The sequence below is a fragment of the Dipteris shenzhenensis genome, chromosome 31 (assembly GCF_047967505.1).
Source record: "Dipteris shenzhenensis isolate YYH24624 ecotype China chromosome 31, Dip_SZ_1.0, whole genome shotgun sequence".
In the NCBI taxonomy this organism is placed as follows: domain Eukaryota; kingdom Viridiplantae; phylum Streptophyta; class Polypodiopsida; order Gleicheniales; family Dipteridaceae; genus Dipteris; species Dipteris shenzhenensis.
In genome coordinates, this window is record NC_141626.1 from 37,695,566 (window position 1) to 37,722,545 (window position 26,980).

Here is a 26,980-nt window from a genome sequence, read left to right on the forward strand (position 1 = left end):
AAATGCAGAATGGCAGTACTAAGTCCTAAGTACAACATAGTCATGTCGATGGTGGACTATATATCAATCTCAGCATCATCATCAATATCATCATCATCCCCAGCGTGAGGAAATAATGCTCCAATGAAGACACAATGAAAGGCTCTCATTCATTCATCAAGTGTATCATGACAAGTGAAGTACAAGCCTTTATATAGGCTACTCACACACACTCTAGCACCTAGTGCATATGGGATAAGTCCCATGATGACACATGGCACTCACACAAGACTCACACACATAAACTAGTACTAGATCACTTAGTACTACACACTAAGACTTCACACCAACACACTCTTTGACTATGATATCGCCAACACCCCCCTTTAGAGCAAAGAGGTGTGAGACCCAACACGCAAGAGTAGACCGATCTCCCCTCCACCGCAATAATGCAAAGCGCAAGTCCAACTATCCAACACCTCCCGTGTGATAGCGACTTCTTAGTCAGCTCGTGACTGGCAAGGGCAAACCATCACTCGTCATCCTCCCTTACTCTGAACTGGGTGGTCGATACCATCAACCAAAGTAAAACACAATACAATCATTTTTGGGGGACAACCCAGGGCAGAGGACCTCTTATTGACCCCAAATACATTCAATTTAGAGGGACAACTCAAGGCTGAGAACCTTTATGTGACTCAACACAAACACACATAGCATAAGGGCCTAGAAAGCCCAACCCTGGTCAAATGGATCCTCGTCGTCAAGAGAGAGGCCATGAACCTTTGCTGTAGCTGCATGTATCTCCTTTGGGGGTGCTTCAGGTTCAGCTTCATCTTCAATCAGAAGATTGGCATGATGCTTCTCTTGTTCTTGTGCTTTCTTCTTGAAGCAATGGGCTTACAATGTGTCCTTTCCTTTTGCAAAATGTTCTTGTTGGTCTTCCATTTGCTTGTGGAAGCAAATGCATGATCAGTAGGAGAGGCAAGAGCAGCTTCCTTATTGCGACGATCGTTCTCAATGAGGAGGGCCACCATATCATCAAACATGGTAGTGGCAAGGCGAAGGATCTCAAGAGTGTACTCAAAGCGAGAAATGCCATGCATACTCTTCATAAAGACGGCTATCTTATCTTCATCATCAGGAACACTCTTCAAACTTGAGAGTTGTTGAACAAGAGATTGAAATTGGGCTAGATGATCACTCAGCTCATCACTCTCTTCCATTTTTAGATCATAAATTTGAGCTTCAAGAAGACTTTAGAGTTGGTGATTTTATTACCAAAGAATTTCTCAAGGCGATCCCAAATTAGCAGTTGACTTGAAGTCCACATGATGAATGAGAGAGTCAGCCAAGCAAAGACCAATAAGAGCAATGGCCTTGGCATTGTGCTGCTTCCATAATTTGCGTTGTTGTTGATCAGTTGTCTCAAGACGCTCTTCCTCAACAACATCCCAAACTCCTTTATGCATCAGTAATAATTGCATCTTGGTTTGCCACGTGGGAAAGCCTTCCCCCTTGAACTTCTCCACGAGTAGGGAACTTGAAGAGAAGGAAGTCATGATGGAAGAGGGATTCCAGAAGGCGTGCAATAAGCTGAGGGGACCAGCAAGTATGGCGGCTGGCCTAAGGCTTCAAAACACAATTGCAGGCCTCACGTGTGCAAGTCGGCTGAGGAAGTGGTTGTATTGATAGCTGCAGCAGCTGGTCGAAGCTTTGAAGCCCTTGAAAACTACACACGCAGGTCCGAACACTGCAAGGTGGCTCAGCAAGGCAGTCTGAAATGTTGTACCAGCTCACCAAACTAAAAATCGGCTGGTATAGGTGTGCTAGAGTGCAGCAGCTGGTCGAAGCTTTGAAGCCCTTGAAAACTCCACACGCAGGTTCGAACACTGCAAGGTGGCTCAGCAAGACAGTCCGAAATGTGGCTGGTATAGGTGTGCTAGAGGCTGACGAACACCTCGGAGGGAGCTCTGTTGTAGACAGCTATGTTGCAGCAGCTCATAACACCCTGTTTTTGGAATGCTCCAAAACAGCTCTGAAGGTCCACGTGTACAGGCGCCTCTTGGGAAATGAGCTGACCAGCAAGCTAACAGGGTGCCAAGACCACCTAGAGCAACTCGAGGACAGCTTCTAGACAGTCCGGGTAGAGGCGGCAGGCTATGGAGGGAAAAACATAAGCAAATGGCTGAAAAAGGAGGCGGAATAGAGGCAGCTAAGCAGGCAAGAAAAGGCGAGGCAGAGGCGGCTTATGGAGAGGCTCTAAACAGCTGCAAACAGCAGGGAATGAAGGCGAAACAGGGTGAAAAACAGGAAGGAAGATATGATAATAGAGGCGGCTGCAAGAGGAGAAAGAAAGAAAGAAAGAAAGAAAGAAAGTTTATTAAAGTCTTCGGAAGACCGATGGGTCTATGAGACTGTGAAACCCTGGTAAAATCAAGCTGTGAGGATGGAGCTACTAAATGAGCATCCACACCAATGCATAATGTAAAAATAATGCAGAATGAGAGACAATGGAGAGCTGTGGTGCAGAAACCCTAGGCGGCAGCAGGCTGTAGAAGAGGTTGAAGCAGATTTAGGATTTTGAATTAGGGTTAGGTCTATGAGGACGTGGCAGCTATGGCTATGGCAGGGCTAACCTGGCTTTGATACCATGTTAGAAACATGGTGAAGAGAGAGAGAGAGAGAGAGAGAGTTAGGGTGTGAGGAAATAATGCTCCAATGAAGACATAATGAAAGGCTCTCATTCATTCATCAAGTGTATCATGAACAAGTGAAGTACAAGCCTTTATATAGGCTACTCACACACACTCTAGCACCTAGTTCATATGGGATAAGTCCCATGATGACACGTGGCACTCACACAAGAGAGACACACATAAACTAGTACTAGATCACCTAGTACTACACACTAACACTTCACACCAACACACTCTTTGACTATGATATCTCTAACATGGCAATGCTATTTATTGGCTCAAGAGAAATCTGATGCAATCTGCACCACTTCACAGTTGCTCAATATTGTCTGAAAGAATGAGCAGCTTTTTTGATGAGGTCTTTGATGACTCCATTGAGCTTGTGATTTTTTTAAATTTTTTAAAATTTGGGAGAGATTAGATGGTTTACTTTAGTGAAAGTAACAAATTCATTACACCTATTTCAGCTGTACCAAAATGACTGACAGCAATGGGACCCAGATCATTATCACAAAAAACATAAGCTATTAACCAGCTGAAATACATAAGTACTATATACAAAGTAGGTCATGTCCTACAATCTTGAGCATGGGATCAATTGGCACCTTGGGCCTGATGTGATCACCTTCCACAGGATAAGAGATCAGCCCCAAGCTGCTCCTGAAATCTTTGCCAGTAAGAAAGACAGCTGTCGGGACACCTCAAGGTAGGGCTCTTTGGCAAGATCAATCTCTGATTTGAGTCCATCATACAGTTGATGATGAAGGCACATTTCTTGATTGCAGCACTTCTTTCCTGTATCCAACAACCATGTATGTGCTAGTTGTGATGCATCAGCGTGTTCATTATTGTAACACAAGGCGTTTCTTTGCAGCCACAAGTTCCTTAAGACCTTCCGCCTCAAAATACTCCATCACCCTTGTAATCGTAAGGAATTTCTCCGAAGAGTAGAAACTTGAAGTGAAAAGAAAAAAAACCCATTTCATTTCACTCTTTCTTTGGTTTTTCACAATTAATGAAGTTACGTTTGCTGTAGAGAGACCCACATACCCCTAGTAGGCTCTGGCCCGTGGAATTTCTTTAGAAGACTCACATGGAATGCATTGTGAATCCTCCAATGCTCTGGCAATGCTAACCTGTATGCAACCTCATTTATTCTTTCTGTAACCCTGAAAGGGCCATAGTATCTGGGAGATAACTTTGCATACACTTTTTGTTTGCCTTTAAACTTGCGGAGCCTTTAAACTTGCCTAGCTTTTTTCAAGCTTCAAAAGTACCCAATCCCCTTCCTTGAGATCTAACTGTCTCCTATGCTTATCTGCAGCTCTTTTATGTTTCTCTTGAGACCTTTCGATTGCTGTCCGGAAGTGTAAGCTGTTTGGAGGTCTCTCACAAACTGATCAGCTGCAAATATTTCATCTTTGGTCCTCAGTATAGGTGGCAAAATCACCTTCCCATATATGACCTCAAAGGGGGACATACACAATGGGGGAATACACACAAAGGTGAAGGCTGAAAACAGTTTTCCTCTTCTTAGTTGTGAAATCCAAAAGAACTCTAAGTACAAAAGAATAGGTGATCCCTATATGTGCGTCTCAAACCAAACTCAGCTAACCTAGGTGGCATACTAACTGAGCCACTAACTAGAGTACATAAAGATAGCTATCATCCAACTATTATTCATGGGCAGTGTACCAGTCACATCTGCAGCTAATAAGTCGGTGACTTAAATGCACAACAGTCACCCTAGCATATCACGAGTGGAGGCACTGTATTATTGTAAGCAAACTCTACCAATGGTAGGTACTTTTCCCAGTCTGAATCTTGGTCACCCACGTAGCATTTCAGCATATCTAATGCTGTAGAATTTGCTACTTCACTTTGACCATCTGTCTGAGGATGGAAAGAAGAAGAAAAATTCAAATTCGTCCCCATGTTATCAAATAAAGCTCTCCAGAATAGACTGGTCATTTTGGGATCTCGATCACTATCAATGGACTTAGGCATACCATGATGCTTAAAGATCTGTGCCATGAAAAGCTTAGCCCTATGATCTGCCTTTATGGTTTTGCGAACCGGAATGAAAGGAGCTTGCTTGCTGAATCTATCAATGATAGTCCAAATCCCACCATTCCCTGACTTTGATCTTGGCAAATCAAAAATAAAGTCCATTGTAATACTTTCCCATGGTGCCTGAGGCACGGGAAGAGGCATAAGTAGGCCAGGTGCCTTCCGTCTATCATACTTCACTTTCTGACACGTAAGGCATTCAGTAACAAACTGATGTATATCTTTCGGCATCCCTGGCCAAAAGAAATACCTCTCTAGTGCTAGAGTTGTTGCTGTAATTCCTCTGTGTCCAGCATAGGGAGGTGCATGGCATTCCTCCAAAATCTTTTTCCTCATCTCCTGGGTGATGCATAGGCAATCGTCTTTCATAAGATACCCATCTTTCAGGGAATAGTGACTGGTGGATTGCCCCTCTTGCATTTGCTGTAAAATTTCACCAAAATCTGCATCACTAGCATATTGCTCCCTCATGCCTTCTAGGTCTTGATGATGAGCAATAGTCACATTATTGACCTGGGGTCTTCGGGACAAGGCATCTGCCACTCTGTTCCGAATTCTTGGGGTATGGACAATCTGAAAATGATACATTGACAGCATGTTTGCCCATTTCATATGCTTCTCGGAAAGCTTGGTCTGAGTCAAAAAGTATCTCAGACTTTGGTGGTCTGTTTTAACAGTAAAATCTGCACCCAAAAGATAGTGCTTCCGTGTATGGATGGCATGAATTACAGCCAATAACTCTTTCTCATAGATTCCCAGATATCTTTCTGCATCACACAATCTTCGGCTCTCGTAGGCTACTACATGTCCATTCTGATGTAATGCAGCCCCAACACACTCTCCACAAGCATCGCAATCAACATCAAAAGGTTGATAAAGATCTGGGACTACAAGAATAGGCTCTGTAGTCAACTTCTCCTTGAGTGTATGGAATGCTTTCTTCTGTGATATTCCCCATGTGAAGGCTGCATTTTTCTTAGTAAGGTCATGTAATGGAGCTGCGATATCAGCAAAATGCCTGATAAATCTTCTATAGTAAGAACACAGGCCTAGGAAACTTCGAACTTCATGCACAGTTTTCAGCTTTGGCCATTCCTGAATGGCACGGATCTTTGCTGGATCCATCTGTATCCCATTCTTGGATATTATATGCCCCAGATAATGGATTTCTTCCAAGAAGAATTCACTTTTCTTGCTGTTTACATAGAGGTGATGATTTCTCAGCTCTTGAAACACTATAGCAAGATGTTCCCTGTGCTCTTCCTCTGTCTTTGAAAAGACTAAGATATCATCAAAGAAAGTACCCGTGAAATGTCTGTACTTTCAGAAGATGCGATCCATCATTCTATTGAATGTGGCTGGAGCATTTGTCAACCCAAAAGGCATCACTAAGTATGCATACAACCCGAATGTAGTGCGGAATGCTGTCTTGTGCACATCCTGAGGCTGTATCCTCACTTGGTGATAGCCACTCTATAAGTCTATCCTGCTGAAAACTGAAGCTCCATTTAACTAATCCAGCACATCATCAATGCGCGGAATAGGGAATCTATTCTTGATGGTCATTTTGTTCAATGCGCGGTAATCGATGCACATACGGAATGAACCATCTTTCTTCTGTACTAGCAGTATAGGGGAACAAAAAGGAGACGAGCTGGGCTGAATCAACCCTTTGGATAGCAAGTCCTGTACTTGAGCCATAATCTCCTCTCTTTGAGTCGCACTGACTCTATAAGGGAGTCTGATTGGTGGTTCACTACCAGGCATTAATTCTATCTGATGATCTTATGGTCTCTCTGGGGGTAACTCCCCTGGCAAAGCATCGGAAAAACAATCTTTAAAGTTTATAAGGAACTAAAACTTATCTTTGTTTGCATCATTCATTTCCGCATGCATATCATTCTCTTTTTCTTTTACAAAAACCATGTACGCGGAAATTGCAGACTTTATTGCTTTACCACATGTAACATCAGATACAATGGGGATAGTCTCCCCTTTATTCCTGGCAACTAAACGCTGATTTTTCCCCCTATGCACAAACTCCAGCATTCTTTCATGAAGAGTCAACTTCACTGCCTTGCGATGAAACCAAGGCATTCCCAAGACTACATCATGATGTTTCAGTGGACAAATGAAGAAGTCTTCCTGATCCACATAACTCTGAACATGAAGACGGAGCTTCCCTATCAAGGGAGTGACTGGCACAGGATTTCCACAGAACATCTGATCGGCATCCAAAGCCCTGCCCAATTCCTCCGTCTTTATTCCCAGCTTCAGGGCTAGGTCCTCTGATATGAAATTATCAGTAGCCCCTGGATCAAATAAAATTAGCGCTTGCTGGTCTCTGACTTTGCCCCATGATAGCAGCAATTCTCGTTCTTCTGGGTTTGAAACATGACCCAATATGTCAGGAGTTCCTTCTGCCATTGGCTTTTGCGGTCTTCGTGGCTTCTCTGCCTCTTTTCCCTTCGAAGTTGAAGGCTTTTCTGGGTACTGGGCAGCCACATTCCCCTCTTTGCCGCACTTGAAGCATTTCCCATCTCTACGGAATTCAGCTATCTGTTTAGGGGTGAACAGAGATTTGCCTTTATAAGCCTTTGAAAACTGAGTACCCCTCGGTTTCTGAGGCTGAAACCCTTTCTTTTCAACCTTGGGATACTCTTTTTTTTTTGATTTTGAAAAATCAGTTTTCTTTCTTTCGGCACGTCCTGCATGCAAGGATAGTACCGTGGATGGATCTTGTAACGGCACAAGACTAGCTACTGAAGCTGAATGCATAAGGTCTTGAATGTTCTTTGCCCCCAAAGCATTCACTACTGCCTGGATTCTTGGAGTGAGACCTGCTCTATACTTTCTCATTTGGGTTCCTTTGGAGATCTTTTTGAAAGGTGCAACGTACAAATAAGCATCCCAAAACTTTTGGTTGTACACATCCAATGTATCTCCTGCATCCATATGCAAACTGTCCCAATCTTAAAGAACATGGTCTCTAAAGTGTTTAGGCATAAACTGCTAGAAGGCTTCCTTGAAGTCCTTCCACTTCCTTGGGGCTGACCCATCTATGGTCTGTGCACTCCACCATGCACTAGCTGTTGCTGTCAAGTGCAAACTGACCATTCTTAACTTGGATTCTGAAAACTTTTCTGTACCGAATGCAGCATCAAATTGCCTGATGAACTGCAATGCTTTGTCTGTATGATCATACTGTCCATTGTAGGTCATAAACTTGACAGATTTACCTCCCTCTTTGAATTCCTTGGTCTCTCTGGAAGACTTTCTCTTCCTAGACTTCTTGTGTTTCCTTCTTTTCCTGGATGGTTTATGTGATAAAGAAGAAGAAGATAGAGAAGTCGAACTCGAGGTAGACGGTGATGGACTAGGAGATCGGTGATGATGCCTCGATCTCTTCCTGCTATGGGACCGTCCCCTATGAGATCTGTACATGAGAGTGTGCCTGTGGCATTGGCACGTCATATACTGCATTAGGCATAGCTTCTGCTTGAAACAAATGCTGAGCCCTTGGATCCTTTCTGAGATTTTCCATCTCTTGTATACGAGTGCGTACCATCTGCTCAAATTCTTGCTGATTTTGTTGCACACTTCTCTAATTTGGATGCGCATCCCTATCTTGTGAATCCCACTGGATAGGTGATTGAGCCATCTTATACAACTCGTCTGAGATCTGCAAATTTCTCGCACACACACAGTGTATGCAACTGATGCACGCTGCCATCGCTTTTCAAAGAGATAATTTACCTCAACAAGAGGTGTCTTGCATTCACAATCTATGCCAGTACTGGCTGTCAATTCAAGGCATATACCCACACAGTTGCCAAAGCATCAACAACTATATTGCCCCTTTTCTGGCTACTGCAAATGACTTCAAAAAGCATATGTTTTTCCCTCTTTTCACTGCTCAAAGGCATGCATACTCTTTTTCTGCAAATCTCTGTTTTCTCTGCTTTTCTGCTGCTTTTCTGATAGTAAAAGTCTGACATGCAGGTGAAATCTGCTAGCAGAAACAGTCTCTGCAACTGTCCTTTTTTTTTTTTTGGGTGAACAGTAACCAGATGGAGTAACTGGCTGGTTACTCTAACCAGACTGACTGGTTCTAGTCTGGTTAGTCTGCAACTAGACTAACTAGACTGATCACAGTCTAGTTACACCAACCAGACTGGTCTGGTTAGGCCAGATTAACTGGACCAATGTTGAACTAACTAGGTACTGGTTCAACTAACCAGAGTTAACTAGCTGTAGTTAACTTAACCAGGGTTTCACTAACCACGGGTCAACCATCCAAGATTAACTGTACCAGGGTTAGTCTAACCATTGGTTTGCCATCTCAGCAGTCCAACTGGCTGCCACATCAGCAGCTGCCTATCTGCTACGTGTCAGTGCCACGTCATCTTGTGCGCTGTCTGCCACGTGTCAGTGCCATGTCATCTACTGCACAAGCATGCCACCTAGCTGCCACGTCAGCTTGCACGTGCGGATGCCACGTCACCTGTGTGCCACGTGTCTGCTGACCTGGCAAGTCTGCCTCTGCCACGTGTGCCACGTCAGCTGGTGCCTTGCCTGCCACATCACGCTGGCTGCCACATTAGCCTAAGGTTCTAGACCTTGGCTGTTGATCAACGTCGGGCGTTTCGCATCGCGTAAGAACCTCCGTCAAACACGAACTTGCCTGTGAAGGCATCGCTACGCTTGAAGGCGTCGTCACCACACAGGGAGCGTGACGGAATACTGGCCCAACTAAATTTACGTTCACGTCTCTTGCTATCGCTTCTCCTCAATTCACGCCTGGAAGAGTTCCAACTACATGAACTTTTGCATCACAATGGGCTAGGCACACAGAAGAGCTTACGTTGTCCGTCACAAATTACACTCAGAGCCCGTGCGCTCCCTCAAAGCCTGTGAACACTTCTCCAAAGCTTCATCAATGCACCCCTGTCAGGCCAATTATTACCCACGCAAGAAACAGGAACGCTTCCACAACTGTCTTCGTCAGGACTCAAATGATGAAATCCTTCACGCCTGCCAATCTAAATTTGCGTTGGCCCTTTCTCTTCTGTGGTCTCTCTACCAATAGAAACTCTCGTCAGAGGTGTCCTACGTTGGCCACTTGGATTTTTCCCGAACCTACTACTTGATCGTCACAGCTTCAGAAACGTGTGAAGCCATGCTCTGATACCAATGCAATACTAGTTCTCGTAAAAGACAGCAAAGACACTCTCATTTGCTCTCCCTCTCTCCCTCTCTCAACAGAGACACTAAGGCCCAGGACAACATGTCGTGCTGGACCCCCCCGAAGGTATTTTATTTCTTGAAGAGAATCTGTTACAAGAGTTCAGCGTAGAGCTGTCTGATACACATACATAAATCCAAAACGTGAATCCTTACAAGAGCTTCAAGCTCATTTTAAATTGGCAATATGCCACTTGTCTAAAATCTAGACTAAGTCCTATTACATGCCACTAAGGGCCATTCTGGAGTCTTCAAAGCACTTGGTCATACGAACTGCCTCCTAGATGCTTGTTAGGCTCCCGTAGCGCTTAGGAAAATAACTCTTCCTAGTACCTGCAACAATTAATCAAAGCGCACTACCATGGCACCCATCAATTGTTAGTGCTTTGCATGCAAATAACACACTGTGGACTAATTCTAGTCACGGTGGGCGTCCCCACTGAATACATGTGCACACCTAACAAATATAAAAATATATATTTATTCTCTGGTTGACCGGAGTCAACACTCTTGATTATAATTAAGGAGCTTTGACCAAGGGTCGAGGCGCCTTAATTATAGCCAAGTCTCTCCAACCGAAGTTGGCGCATCTTGGTTAACCGTGGTTAACCCTTTTGGCGCATGCCAAGTCTCGTTGACCGAAGTCAACACTCTCTGACCGTAGTCAGCTCTGTAGTTCTCTGGTTAACCGCAGTTAACCCTCTTGGTAATAAACCAAGTCTCCTTGACCGAGGTCAGTTTTACTTGACTAGAGTCAAGTATCTTTGACTGTAGTCAATCCTTTGACCATTAAAAGAATTCTTTGACCATAATTAACACATATAAAACTCTTTAATTATGATCAAATAAATGGTCAACTGTACTTTGACTTATGATATTTACATTGTGGTGACAGTTCATTAGGCAGTTTGATGCTGCATTCGGTACATAAAAGTTTTTAGAATCCTCCAAGTTAAGAATGGTCAGTTTGCACTTGACAGCGACAGCTAGTGCATGGTGGAGTGCACAGACCACAGACGGGTCAGCCCCAAAGAGGTGGAAGGACTTGAAGAAAGCCTTCTACCAGCAGTTTATGCCTAAATAGTTTAGAGATCATGTTCTTTAAGATTGGGACAGTTTGCATATGGATACAGGAGATACAGTGGATGTGTACAACCAAAGGTTTTGGGATGCTTATTTGCAGGTTGCATCTTTCAAAAAGATCTCCAAAGGAACCCAAATGAGAAAGTACAGAGCAAGTCTCAGTCCAAGAATTCAGGCAGTAGTGAATGCTTTGGGGCTAACAAGAGTCTAGGAGGCGGTTCGCGTGACCAAGTGCTTTGAAGACTCTAGAGTTGCCCTTAGTGGCATGTAATTAGGAAAGTAATGTAGAAATTGACAAGTGGCTTGTTGCCAAGAAAGGGAGCCCAAGAGCTCATGTAATGATTCATTTTTTTACGTTTGGATTTGGTATGAACAGCTTCCACGCTGAACTATGTATTCCTTCTTCTCTCAAGTAATAAAATCCTTCGGGGGGGTCCAGCCCGACTGTTGTCTTGGGCCCTAGTGTATTTGTAGAGAGAGGGAGAGAGATAGTGTTTGCAGAAATTTTTGCCTAGGAGATCCTACCGTTTAAAGCTTTCTACAAGACACTGTTGTTCTCGGGCATGGGTGGGATTGGAAGCATATGAGTTTGACAGGATCAACAAAACTCTTTGTGGAATGATTTCTCTAGGGCATCTGTCCTCTTTCCCTGTTGATCGTATCTGTCCCATAGGTCTCCTTAGGCTTTTCTTGTTAAGCTTGAGTGCACCCTTGATGTCCCGACATGCTTCGCTAGTGACTGAAAAACCAAATTGAGTCATGGGAAGGTTGGTAGCTTGTGAGAACAATGCAAATTCCTAAGTACTTGAATTAATTTGTGGGAATGAGTTGTAATCAGTAGGTCATTGACTTAGAGACTGAGTGATGTAGGAAAGGGTGGTTTTTGTGAGAGTTCTCCTGTGATGATAAAGCCCTTACTCAACCGTCAAGATGAGAATCGAGTAAGCAAGCCATACTCAATTTCTAAGTTTATTGAGAGGACTCTAGACTTTGTATGGTAATTGTATGAATTCCAAAAGCTTCACAGATACTACATTATAGACACAACTATTGGAATCTGATTTTGGATGAGAAGTGTAGTCTGAGAATGGTTGATTAGTTTTCTTATGCTGATTTATGCCAGCATAAACCTATTTTAAATGGGGGAGAATGTTATGTACATAATTGGGCTAACTAGGGCCTAATCAAGATTGGAATGTCTAGAGTCAAGTTTGGGCTAACCTTAGATCTAGGATTGGATTTGGGGTAGGGACTGATCTAACTTGGGGTTTGGAAGAAGCTAAGGTTGGGACTATACCACCACCGAGCATGAAGGACTGGCCATGGTATATGAAACAGAGGTAAAGGAGGCATGAAGGATGGCAATGTGAGTTTTAATTGAGCAACAGTAGGCTTACACATGAATACAGACAGTTGAAATGGATCTAAGGACAATAAGGACGGGGAACAGAGTAACCTGCCAAAAAACTAAACAAATAATATGGATGTGTTTAATAAGAATGTAACAGCACCTGAAACAAAGTTTGCTGTTCTTGTCTTGACACTTTCCAAACTCGTTTGAATTCTGACACCAAAGAAATGTGCTGAAATACATTGTTAGCTGAGCATTGATGTTCTGACATATATTTGCAAGCTACACATGTAAGGGCTTAGTTTGAACTATTTCCATCCGCTTGCTGAGGAAAAGTTAGATGGTGTTTGGTTTGGAGGTAATGCCAGTGTAATGTCAGACACCTTGTTTTCTTCTGCTTCCTTTTGGCCTTTTCTTTTGAGGTGGTCCATAGTGTAATTTTGCTCATTGGAAGGCTCAAAAGAGGTGAAACAAATCCAATCAATGCGTTGCGTTCTGTTAAGCATTGGATTGGGATGGGCCTTTTTGTTCTTAGCATGCGTGCGTACATGATTACCATTCAATAAAGGGAATCGATTAATTTTATAATTGTTTCAATATTGTGATTTACAGAATGGAAGAAAGAGAGCTGTTAGAAGGCCTTATCCTGAGGGTACAGGCATGGCATGCCTGTTTGAACAAAATCGTGGAACCAATCCTGCATTTGAATACAGATCCCAATCGTTCCTCTGCATCCTTGTTGTCTGCATTGAAGGTATTATGGTTTTTTATGAGTAGGACATTGAACCAGGTTTCATCTGCCATTGAATGTAATTATTGTTTGATGTTGTATATGTTGCAAATAGATCGCAGTAACAATGGAAGTTCAAGAGGATGAAAACTCCAAGTTGGGTCTAGCGATATCTGTAAATGCATGGCGTATGCAAGGCAAAAGTGTATTGGAGAGCTTAACCAAACCTTCCTATCGGACTGTCTGTCGAATAGTGAAAGAGGTAAGTACCAGAATCCTGGTTGTGACACGTTGGAATCACAACTAAGCGAGCAGTTTTTAGTGTTTAAAATGGCAGTTTTTCTGTTAAGAGAGTGAAGGCAAGGAAAAATTTTGATCTATGAGGGACTACAATGTACTGCAGTCTATTTCATGTGGTTCAGTTTGCTACAGCATGTGAGGTGAGAAGGAAGAGATTATTCAAATTATATTGAACAGTGTCCTGATGACTCTTAATGTGATGTGTTTTTACTGCTTATTACAGTAGCAATCTTGTCTGTTGAATATTGTTGACCATAGTTCATGACCAGGCAATCATATGATGTTTTATACTTGTTATCAAATGAAATTATGCAGAGTAAACTGCAAAAGTACTTCTCTTTCTTTTGAATCCTTTGTGTAAGAGCCATAAACAGACTGAATGCCATTTTCTCCATTTGTTGGACCTGGAGTATAAAACTTACGTCTGCATGCTGTATGAAGTGCTGTTTTTATCTGCATGTTGTCCTTGCAAAAGACATTGGTAATTTTGTTCCTGTTAATTTTTCAAAATTGAGTTCATGTGATTGGGTAATGAGCAATGATCCTAGGTGGTCCCAGTCTTCAACATCAAAATGATGTGATGAGCCCTCTTTACTCATGGGAGAGAAAATGGATGTAAAATTGCATATACACAAGGAGGACGAAAGAAATCTTGCTGTTATTCATGATCTTGATGACTCTGATTGCTACTTGTACTATTCACTAATAGTCTGATATCGTTGGGATGCCAGGGTATGGCGATGCCAGCATTCCTGCATGATTGTTTTTTGAAGGATTTAAGAAATGCTGTTTTTATCTGCATGTTGTCCTTTCAAAAGACATTGGTAATTTTGTCCCTGTTAATTTTTCAAAATTGAGTTCATGTGATTGGGTAATGAGCAATGATCCTAGGTGGCCCCAGTCTTCAACATCAAAATGATGTGATGAGCCCTCTTTACTCATGGGAGAGAAAATGGATGTAAAATTGCATATACACAAGGAGGACGAAAGAAATTTTGCTGTTATTCATGATCTCGATGACTCTGATTGCTACTTGTACTATTCACTAATAGTCTGATATTGTTGGGATGCCAGGGTATGGCAATGCCAGCACTCCTGCATGATTGTTTTTTGAAGGATTTAAAGGTTTGGGAAAGCCTGGCTTCTGAGTGGGTGAATCAGGCAAAAAAGGTGAGAATTTTTTTATGCTTTGGCTTGTGCTCGATTTGTCATGCAGCCATTTTACAGGAAGATGTATGATGATTAAGTAATGTGGTGATGCTTACAGGCAGTAGAAGACAATGGGGTTATGCCAATTGACGATGTCTTCAAGCTGATAATGGAAGGTGAAATGCTTCCTGTGGCCTTTGGCAAGGAGCTGAAGGTAATGGACTTTGAAACTTTTGATGTACTCGATGTCTCAGTTTCTGAGGTTGCATGCTACAACACTGCTTAATAATTATTGCTATTATTTCAATAACACTCATTAACTGTCAACTTTGTCTTGATTTCAGGTAATAATTTCTTTTGCACTTCTCTTTGCCAAAGGAATTGCTTTATTGCTACAAATTCAGTCTTTTTGTCCTGACACCCTGTGCAATTTTGAATTCATATTTGCATTGTTTTGTGGCAGGCTTTGAGATCAAGGACAGTCCTATATTGCATCTGCAGAAAACCCTATGATAAGGAAAGGGCAATGATAGCTTGTGATTATTGCCGTGATTGGTACCACTTTGACTGTGTTAATCTGCCAGAGCCTGACAGCAGCGATGACGAATGTGAGGATATGCTGCAGAGATATGGCTCGGCTGGGGAATTCGTGTGCCCAAATTGTAAAAATCTTGAAACCAGGGACACATCAAGTTTTATCACTGAATTTGTTCAAGACAGGTATTGCCCCAACTCTTCAAATGCACATTCTTATCTAGATAGTTATTCCATAAACGCAGCAGATGCTTACCATCACCTGTGATTTCATTAGGTGATTTTCTACCACCGTTGTGGCTGCTAGGCTAGCCCCCAGTCTGCCATTTTGCAGAACTCTGACTCGCAGAGCTCTGGGTGTCTTACACAAGTCATAAACCATTGTGGGGGCACAAAGTAGCTTAGAGCTAGTTGTATGTTTTGGAGCACTTTTGAAGTACTCTCAGCTATTCATGTTGCTTTGTCATCTACTTGTTGTCGTGCCATGTATCTGTTCAATAGCCTTTTCACCGATGTAATCTTTCTTATTCTACAATCTATATTCTCCATGTCCTTTACATGCACTATCTGGCCATGTTATGTTCACAAATGTTGAAACAAGTTACAAATTTATATTTACCTGGAAATCTAGATGGGACCCTTTTCTGTGTTTTCTGTCCCTTGCACCACTGCTCTTGCATTTCTTAGGTGTGCTTTCCTCTTTTCTGCTGGGACTTTCTGTATTCCTTACCCCTATCCATACAATGTCTTCACTCACCTTTACATTATACCTTGGAGAGCACGCTTTTAGACCTTTGGCATGTCCTGTGCTTTTAAAAAGTCATGATGTTTAGACCTACCACTCAGGTCCCAGTATCTTGTTGCCTACAAACTAACCGTCCAGAGAGCCGAGCCGTGTTAGCGGCAGGCTCCTACTACTCTTCAGCCCGGATAAATTTCTAGTTCCTTCTTTTCTTCATTGTCCAAGGAGTGCAGCTTGATATAAAAGGCATATGGTTATGAATGCATGTGTGCCCCATATGAGAACAAAGAAGAGTGTCAAAGAGATTCTTAACTTGCTATGAGCTAAGACATGGCACTCAGTTGCCGGCTGTGCCTTTGGTCAATCTAATTGCTCTGTTGCAATTGTAATGGGCAGAAATGTAATGTGAATGAAAGCTGTCTGCCTTCTATCTTTCTGCCATGGCTTCCTGCATTTTTTAATGGATCTGCGGTTGGTGTGTTGCAAACAGTGGTGAACCCCCAAAGGATGAAGATGCTGTACACACACCATTGTACACTCCCCCTTTTTGGTATGCAAGGGGCAAAAGAAGCAGTAGGACCGCAGTGAAAGTTAAAGCAGATCTGCAGGAAAGATGGCATAGCCACAGTAGTTTATCATATTGTTCAAAAGGCATTCCAAAGGGGACAGACTGTAGTCAGACATGCCTCAGTGCCAGTGGTAGACCTTGCAGAAGAACTGCTGGTCAGCACAGCAGATTTGAGAGTTTTGTGTTACTGATGCATTCTGGTTAAGTATCTTCTATTAATTTATTTCAGCATAAATTCTTTGTCATAATCTAATAAGTCAAACAGCAGCTTTGAAGATTACATAGCAAAATCCGGTCACCTTGCTGGTCCCACATGATGAAAATCTCAGAACTTTGAAGCTGTGCTTCAAATTTGTGCCTGTATATCAAATTCTAAGTCATTATGATCATATTTCGTGTTTCCTGGTTTGATTTTGATGTCTTTTTCTGTGAATATAGTCTCTGTCGAAACCAAAGATCGCAATGTTTTAGCCACATGTTGTCAAAAAGGTGATGCCTATATCATAATATAAGGATGGTGACCCCACAAAACTGTCGCAACACACAATTCTCTTTGCAAAGGAAAACATCAGTCTCAGTAGGAAACCAACAGTAGGTGGATATTGGATTCATGAGAATGTGCATTGATGGCATCCCAAGTCTTTTTTATGTTCTGTTAGTCAGAACATGAATGATCTTATCAAATGCTTTTTAAAAAAAATTTGGAAGGGAAGTTTGTATTCTTAAAATAAAATCTTCTATTCTGGTAACTAAATAAATAAAATTTGTATTCTTAAAATTTGGAAGGGTTCAAGCATTATAAATAAAATTGATAATCATAACTTGTAACTTTGACGAGCTTTCTCTCTCTCTCTCTCTTTGGGTGTGGTTCTTGTAGATAGTCAGCCATCCTCTACATGGCTGCTCTCAAATTTGCAATATTTTTCTGTAGGAATTTCGGATGAGCAGGACTGTCATGTTTCATATGCTCTAAGTGAGCATTTACCCTGTCTTAGAGGCTCATCGCCTAATGTGGTTAAAATCCCTTAGGGATATAGACATTCAAAATTGTTGGTTTGATGATTGGGCATTAGATAGAGGTGGCTCTGTTTGCATTTCACCTATGGTTTCCACTCGGATCACCTTCCAGTGGTTTTGATGGTTTCTGAGCCTTGCTTAAGAGCCCGTTCTGCTAGTATTAAGATTCCAGATTCTTTATATGAGGGCCCTACAGAGGCAGTTTTACAGATTTGAGTCTCTCATAAATAGGACAGGGTGTCTTCCCCTTCATTTGTGGCAACATCTGTCTCTGTAATTAGCGACTTTCTATTGCTACTACTAGGAGGCATGAGATTTTCAGAGAGCAAATGCGGCTTGTAGATGCTTGGGTTCAGGAGCGCCTTGCTGCAGCAAGGGCTCACCAATAGGTCCTTTGGTGAGAGCAGTTCATGCACGGGAGTCGTTTTGGACTCAGATGGGAGGGTGGGTCACTCTTGGTCCAAGACATAATAAAGAGTGTTCCTCGGCTACTTAGACGGGGATTTACAAACAGATCCCGATGCCTCTTATGCATTGCTTCTAATTTTTATGCCTCCCTCCTTTCTACAGATCCTGACGCGCCTATGTTTATTTGTTCTTGTTGGTGCCACTCTAGGGATAAGGCCGTAAGGAATTCCTTATAGATTAGGCTTGATGGTTCTGCAGATGCCATAGTGGCTTGAGAGACCTTGATTCCTCCACACACAAGAAGGGGGCCTCAATATTATCGATCCAAATTTTGTAGCATGAGAGGTAGCAGTCCATAGAGCGAGTAGGAAAAAGTGAGTGAGCCCAAAAAAGAGTGAGACAAATTATTGAAGTGGTAGGAAAATCAAGCAAGCAAAGAAAGAATCTAAGTGTCCCATAAAGTAATTGCTTGACGTGGAAAGTATTCAAAAGGGGGGTTGACTAGTCCAAAGTTAAGGAGTATTTCAATGTGACCCCATTTGGGTTTGGCAATTACCCCAAGGGGTCACTCATAAACATGTAACGTAGCACTTTAGTGCACCAAGGGGTATTTCTTTAATGGGGGGACTTACATGCATTTATGTGCATGAGAGGATTTATAAAATAGCAACTTAATGTATTTTATATATGTAGAGTTATTGGAGTGTCACAATTTTAAGAGTGAAAATATACACGTGTAGGGAGACTTTTTGTTGAGGAGTCCATTTAGAATTGTTTACGGGATTGCAAACATGGGAAGTTAATCTAGAATGGGGTTGCTAGAATTTAGAGTACTTTTGTTTCCTCTCCCTTATTTTTACTTGGGGCACAATGGCTTCTCTTAGGCTTTTTTGCTTCAATGACGCTTGGTTGTTTCTCTTTGGAGATTGCACATGTCCATTTTTGTGTGGCACATTTGAAGATCTAGATGCACATAGGCAAGCGATGGCTCCCAGGTCCACCTTCTTACACAAGTGACCAGTATTTCGACAGACAATGTACATAATTTGATGGCTATTTGGTCAATCATACAGGGGTCTTTTCGAGCGGCCTTTGCCCAGGAGGATTGTCTTCCTCAGGGAGTGGAGGAGCTCTTTTTGATAGCAAGTTGTTTACCCACTCAGGGTATTTTGTTTTTCATGTCATGCATGATGTACTTTTGGCATGAGCATTGCTCTTGGGGATTTTTTCATAATGGAAGTCTTTTCATTGAAAAAGAAAACCCTACAAGTTTATATCTTTGACATTGAGGTAAGAAGTTATGTAGTTGTGTAGATGTATGATACTTCTATAGATGGACGGCAATGTTTACACCTCACACTTGCCATTATGGCATGGAATTTATCATTCCTATTGAAGTCAAATAAATGCCTTACATACTGCCTTAGAGCATTGGTGGGTGGAATTTGAATCCTACTCGCTTTGATTCCTTGAATGATTATAGAGATCAAAGATCAATTTGATGTAGGTAGCTCTAACAAGGAAATAAAAAAGCACCTATATCAATTGAAAGGGAAACAATTAGTTCTAAATTATGATACCCTCCATGAAATATTAAGCTAAGCATTTACATATGTGACTAGGACCAGTGGTTATCGAGAAGGTTTATAACAATAATGTAGTTCCATTGTAAGGCATGGATGGGGTGCTTTTCCTCATTAGGACATTTATGAAGCACTGAAAACAATGATTACTTGCTTTAGATACCTCACTCAATAGAGGGACAGCCATTTGTTGAGCATACACTCTTGCACAACGAATTTCCAAAAGTAAACATAATCTAATAAAGGTAAATGAATTGTTTGCAAGAGGTGTGAGTACATTTTTTTTTTTTGCCGTATATGTTTTAGTTTGGGTTTGTAGCCCTAGATGACCTAGTCTCATAGGTGTTGCTAGATGTTGATAAATTTAACCTCCTTATAAAAAGAATAGGAGGAAAGGATCTATTTTGGGATAACATGTGATTGAGGCTTGAAAATTAAACCTCTTTAGAGTGGAATGATGAGTGGTAAGGTTTGGGTTAATTAACTTAAACAGAGGAATGATAATGGATCATAAGTCCAATTTTGATAGGTACCAATTCAAACCATGCTAGTGAGGTCACCGGCATAAGGTCATGTCATAGCTAGAGACTTTTCAAGAGGGAGCATTACATCTCTGCATCATCATTGATAATGAATAGGTTAGCAGGGCTCACAATCCAAAACTAGCTTGTTAGCAAGGGTGTCATAATGATTTAGGCAACAAATGAGTCACTGATGATGTGTAGGAAAAGAAAACAAGAATCTAAGGTCCTTCATCAAGTGGTTCTTATATTGCACCTGTTACTATTTCTTTATCAGTCAAGAGTGATCCCACCAACATCACTCCTTTTTGCTGCACTAAAGCCCCTTTTTTCCTCGTTCTATCGAACTCTTGCTCCCACAGTATCATTAGTGTGAAGCTTACAATTATAGACTTGATCTCACTGACTTAGCTAATGGAGCTTTGAGCTTATCTATTTAATTCTGACTAAATTAGAAAGAGTGGATGAATAATACGAAAGGCCTAATTTTTTTATAAATGACACCTTGCTACATTACAACTTCTGTGGATTTTTTATCTCTAAGTATTTGCATTAAAATATTTATTTGTACACAATTTATTCATACAAACAAATATATGATAGTTTCCCAAAATCTCATCATCGCTCACTCCTATATGGTGTCCAAGGTATAAATGATATCCTACCACATGGCAATGAGGGTGGTAGTTTGGCCATCCATCACCAAATCGCAACATGTGATTTAGATGGACCATCTATCAACAATGAATCTCATATGCATGCGTGACTTCATTGATCAAGAAGGCATGTTCCCCCCTCTGTCACCAAGATGCCATGCCCTAGGTAAAGTCCCATTGTATCCTTTGTGACCTATCCACAATTTGGAGGGGCCCCCTTGTTGAGGATTAATCTCAACATCATGTTATCATATGTGCATAGCACTAACCCAAAAGGATGCTAAAAAGGAAAGGGTTGGAAACCCTAACCCTAGCCCTAAAGGTGTGTGTATATATTCATCATTTTCAACTAATACTAGTGTACAATTAGTCATTTGTGGTGTGCTCTCTAGCTGTGCCCTCTCTCCTCATCTCCACTCTTCTCCTCTCCTCTCTCCATATTTGTTCATGGTATCAGAGCATTCTTGCCTTTCGCTGAGGCATTGTGATTTGTGTCAAAGAGTGTGAGAGATTGAGTGATTAAGAGTTCTTGAGTGTTCTTCGATTGGTAGCCCTCTTCCGTTGAGTGAGAATTTCTGTTTTGTGAGAGAGATGAGTCTACTTTGTGTGAGATCGGAGAGGGGCAGAAATAGGGAGAGTCTTGTGTATTTTGTGACAGATTTCTCCCGTGAGAAAGAATTCATTCCAATCGACAAACGAATCTTGACGGCTCCTACAACTACTCCAACAGTCGAAGATGCCATCAACACAACAATAGCTCCCTTCATCGACTATAACTAGCAAGCCTACTCTACAAGCAGGCTCATATTAGCAACTCTCACGACCCGACGACATGCCAAAAAATCAAGAAGTTTTAATTGACGACCTGAGCTCGTATTCACAGATGACTATCAACTCCAAGCACAACGCTTCCTTACCAACAAGTGTAATGATGCGAGCGAACTACACCAGCGCTCAGCCAGCCCATGCATGATTACTGCCTCCTACTGACTCTGAGTTCCAAGCGATATCACAAAAAATGGTGAGGCTCCCTCAACGAGACACAATCAGCCTCTAACGACATCTCTAGTGCTCCTGGCACCAAACGATGACCTAAGCACCACTCCATCAACACGTTGTCAAGGACCAACCAAGTTCCTTCAACGAACCCACATAGACACGGCCTTGTAGCCCTCAAGCTTCAGAATCCTTTAAATAGCAAAGGAAACGCTGGCAGATAGGCTCTTGATGACAAGCAACTTCTAATGCCACGAGCAATGACTCGTCTGACAACAGTGAGAGGACCTCCAAACAATCACAGGAGAGAATGGAATCTTGAAGATTTCGAACGTAACCAAAAGATTTCGAAGAATCCTTTTACATAGGAGGGCTTGGTCAATCCAGTGACACGTGGCATGATATCTTCCATGTGGCACTTTTGCCACATTAGCACCTCCGTCAACTGTCATGTCACTCTCAATCCACCACATCATCATTGGCCCTGAAGCTACCACGCCATCCATATCCTCCACATGGCATAATTGCCACATCAGCAACGACCTATCCTCTACCACATCATCCAATTGACATGTGGATCCACTTGCCACATAAGCATCCAATTAGATTGCCAAGTCATCACCGACTGCCACATCACCTTCAGTGCCATGTTGCCTTGCACAGTCAGCTGCCATGTTATCCATTCCAAGTCACCTACCACATCATCAGATATAGTCAGGATGTGTCATGTCATCTGCCATGTGGGCACTGCCACCTCATCCCTACCACGTGGCACAATCCCTTGCCAGACACAATTACTCCTTGTGGTAGGCACAGTGTGTACACTGCATGTGCACATAGTTGATACCTCACACAACGCCCCACAAGCACATCCATCAAACCAAGAGCTTGTCGGTGCTTCTCAAAAATCTCTTTACCAAGTGGTTTGGTAAATATGTCTGCAACATTCTCTTTGCTATTACAATGCTCTAGTGTGATGTCACCAAGTAACACTCTTTCTTTGATGAAGTGCTCTCTGACATCAATGCGCTTGGTGCTGGAGTGATATATTGGATTCTTGGCCAATGCTTGAGCTGATTGATTATCACAGTATATAATTACTGGCTTTGAATTTCTTTGGAGAGAAGAGCTCACAAGTATGAAAAACATGACAGGACTTGGGATCAACAGAGTACCATATTGGAAGAAAAATCCAAGGCAGTGGAGCTCACAAATTTGAAAAACCTAATAGGACTTTGAACTAGTAGAATACCATGTTGGAGGGACTATCAAACAAGAAGGTCACATAGGTGAGGGTTGTGGGAGAGGCTGCAGGTCACAAAAGTCAGATGGAAGAATGTGGGATATCCACCATGCATTTAACTTCTTGTCTCATACTTTTTGTGCCTATAAATTGATTAGTGGGCTCGGGAGAAATCCTATTTTTTGACAATATTGTAATATTTAGTAGTATGCCATTATATTTTAAAGTAGTTCATTTTTGCATGTGTTGTGATTATGAAAACAACAGGTGTAAGCACCACTATCAATTTTATAGTCATGCAACATTGTCCATGTTTTTAAAAAGAGAAATGTGTAAAAAGATTCGTTGTTTTACTCTCGATACTAAAATGATTATGTTAAAATACATTTGATGCGAACACCATCTATGTGAGGAAAGTTTTGAAAAAATCTGTACTACATGCCAAAGTAGAATATATACAACCATGTTTATGTTCTAAATATAACAAAATATGTATTACATGGCAAAGAATTATAGCCATGTTTATATTTTGAATCTAACAAATTACATGCCAAAGAAGGATATATATTGCCATATTCCATGTTAGGAATGCATTAACAAAATTTGTGTTACACACATTGAAGCACAAATTGTACTGCATCTAGCCTAGTGTAGAGGCTTGCATGGACTCATCAAACATTGCAAAAGCCAAAAGACTTGATAGCAGTAGTAGCTGACCAAATTGTGTCAAAGAATTGTTGTAGCCCTATTAGTAGTAGTGAGGTAGGCATCCAAGAAATTGTATGAATTAGAGTCTTCTTGACACATTGTGGTGTCTAATTTCCATCTGATGGCAAAGATTTACCTCCAAAACCAACAAAAACAACTCGAGTGCATGGAATCATCAGCCCTTATAGAAAACAAAAGATTTGATAGTGGCTAACCAAACCATGTCAAACATTTTCTCTAAGATCCCCCTTTCATGAACGTGACTGATTGTGCAGCAATGAGAGGCCATAGATTGCCATAGCCATCCTACTAATTTTTCATGAGAAACCATCCATGGCATTCTCATGGTCTTTGAAAAATAGTGCTAGTAAAGGATGACTCTTAAAGAATCAAACTATGACTTGTGCTTCACTATCCCTTTGCTCTTCAGAGATCGTGACTTGTCATGAAGGTTACCGATTGCATAGCCACGCACGAAGGTCATATATTCTTTGGAAAGATATCTCAAAAGATGTAAGGGATGGGGAGACACAAGGGGACGGTGGCACCACTCCCTGCAACATGACGGTCACTGTGTCGAAAAAGATTTTCTTAGAAGATCTCAAATAAAAATTTCCATCTCAAGCTCTTAGACTCACCTGTGGGCTCATGGGTATCATTGGTCCTTGTATCTGAGTTGAGGACAAGGTTTTAATGGTCACTAATACTACTAAGAAGAGGAGATTTTAATACTCTCCCACGCCCTTTAATAATTTTCGAAGATGTTGTGATGTCAGCACAATGAGATAAGGGAGTTTCACTGTGAGGGAGCTTGAAAGAGAGACAAGTTGCTAAAAGATATATATATATATATATAGAGAGAGAGAGAGAGAGAGAGAGTCTCTCTCATGGGAGGTGTGTTCCATGAGGAAAACGTCAATGGCTATTCTTGCTCCCTCTTGCTTGTAAATACTTTCTATTGCAATCAAGTGCGTTCAAGTGAATGTTTGGCACTCCATCTAGTACCATCTTGCAAGTAACATCTCATGCTGTGTTATGGGTTGTGATCTTGTGGTGCACATTGAAGAGCACGAATGGGAGAGCAAAATGTCTCAGGACAAGGGGTTAAAATGTTTATTTTTTATTTTATTTTATTTTTTGTAAAGTGTTTAATATTTTAATGGAATTATGTTATTTGCTTCAATTATATGTAAGAGAATAAAAGTGATACACCTTGTATTTATTGAAATAGATGCTACACTCTTTTTCAATCTTCCATGTCATGATATGAATTATTTTCATTGTCATATATTGCATTGAACAAATATACTCAATAAATTATTGTCTCATTGTAGATGTCAATGTCCAAGAGAAAAAAAAAAAAAGAACATATTTCAACTCCAAGATGAGCTTATAATTTAATGAGGTAGCTAAAGAATTGGCTCGTGATCTTATTTTATATGTTAAATAGACCAACATGTCTTAAGTCGATGGATTTATTAAAAGTGAGTGTTCTACTCTTGTTTCTTATTAATTAAATATTATTATCTTAGGATAGTAATAATTTTGAGAATTTTGATCATGTAGAAACATCAATGCAAGCTTTAGGCCTAAATCCTACCATGAAGTCGCATGAAGTAATCTATGACATGTTTTACGCAACTTATAATCATATTGAAATATTTTTCATTTTGAGTATTTTGCTTATAGATTATTTTTAAGATAAAATTCCTATATTAGAAGAGTTAGTACTCTAAGCAGTCTACAATTCAAGGCCTAGGTGTTGATTATGCTATGGAATCATGTGATAGTTCTATCCGCTTATTGAAATATTTACCATTATAGGTGTTGTATTTATTAGTTCTTTGAATTTGATGTTCTTATATAAGAAGAAAAATTGCTCTTAGAATGGAGAAAGTATAGTTCAAGATCTTGACCATGCCTTCAAATCACGTGAGGGAATTTATTACATTTTTGTTTATTTGATCTTGTTATTCCCTCGTTATTCTACTACTTTATATTTTATCAAATAAATCCATTCGATTTAATAAAAGTTAATTTGTGCTATAAGTAATCAATTTTGGTTAGTGCAAGGTACTTGCTATACTCGCTCCTAAACTTTTTAGTTTCTCTTCTAGTAATTTCTCCATTCCAATGATCTTCTTCTGTCCTTTTTATATTTCTTTGACTCTTTCTTGGTCAAATTTTGCTTCTTGTGTTTTCTCTTTTTCTTTGATTTATTGTCTTCATCCTCCAAATCACTGTTGGATTCTTCACTATCTGATTCCATCTCTTCATCCATATCAATACTAGATTCATCTGTATCCAAGTCTGACCCACTATTAGAGTCATCCTCCTTGGATCTACTTTTGAACAGTTTTCTCCTCCTTTCAGCTCTTTTCATAGCATCTACCAGGTTATTGAAACCATTTTGGCCACCGGTTTCTAATGAGCACACTGCATTGCAAAATTCTATCCATAAACCATTACTGAAGTATTCTGCCAAGGTCTTAGTTGTGGGTCTTTTTGCCACATCTAACTGTGCAATGAGATTTTAGAACTGTGCGTAATCCTCCACCATCATTTTTTTTTGGTGCAATTCTCATAAATTCCTTCAAATATCATTCAGATTTTTCTGCTTACAGAACCTATGTAGGAATGTTGTCTTCAATTCCTCATAATAATCAGCAAATCGGGCTAATCCATACGAGTTGAATCAGCTCACGGAACTACAACTCAAGGTGCTCACAAATTGCTATAGTGTTTTTGCATCTCCAAACATAGTATCAAAACCACTCACCTACCAGTGGGCTTTAAACTGTGCCACATGGTTATTGGGATTGTCCTTCTTGTGACCCTTAAACTCTGTGAACTTACACTTCAAACTAGCTGCATTCAAATTCATTGGATTGGATGGTGGAGCTAGTTGATTTGTTGGCACTTTCAGGGCTACTGGATTCACTATTCCTTTTGAAGGCTATGGCAGTATTGGATCCAGTTTAGTTGTTGAATTAGATTGTGTATTTGGATTAGATATGAGCCCAAGGTTTCATCCATATTAATTGTAGACCACTACGATGGAATCTTAGGCACCACCCCCTGGTAATCATGAAGTAGATGCCATGTAGTGGGTGAGCAAGCCACTCCGGTGGTTGGTAATTAACTGCCAGCTCGATGGAATCTTAGTCATGATAGACATGGCTACTCAGAGCCACCACCACTGGGTAATAATTCCCACAAAGGTAAATCATGAAGCTTCAATCACTCATTATGGTGCACTCTAGTTCTCTACTGAGCATGAGATCCCGATCACTAGTAATTTTTATTGCACTCCTAGTGATCATGCATGCTTAAGCTCAGTGGTGGGTGAGCAATGGCCGGTAATTTTAACTACTAGCCTGGTGGAATTGTAGCCACGAC

General features: G+C 41.1%; 1 protein-coding gene across 1 annotated transcript in view; it reads left to right on the top strand.

The window, feature by feature from the left end:
• Positions 1-16,870, top strand: part of LOC147881421 (transcription factor jumonji (jmjC) domain-containing protein) — a 76,500-nt gene extending 59,630 nt beyond the window's left edge. Inside the window, exons 28-33 of the mRNA XM_087370167.1 lie at positions 13,039-13,180; positions 13,272-13,418; positions 14,531-14,626; positions 14,724-14,819; positions 15,069-15,325; positions 16,372-16,870. Of these exons, the coding sequence (XP_087226293.1) occupies positions 13,039-13,180; positions 13,272-13,418; positions 14,531-14,626; positions 14,724-14,819; positions 15,069-15,325; positions 16,372-16,654 (1,021 nt within the window). The 3' untranslated portion in view covers positions 16,655-16,870. The remainder of the gene's footprint in view (positions 1-13,038; positions 13,181-13,271; positions 13,419-14,530; positions 14,627-14,723; positions 14,820-15,068; positions 15,326-16,371) is intronic.
• The last annotated feature ends 10,110 nt before the right edge of the window (positions 16,871-26,980 follow it).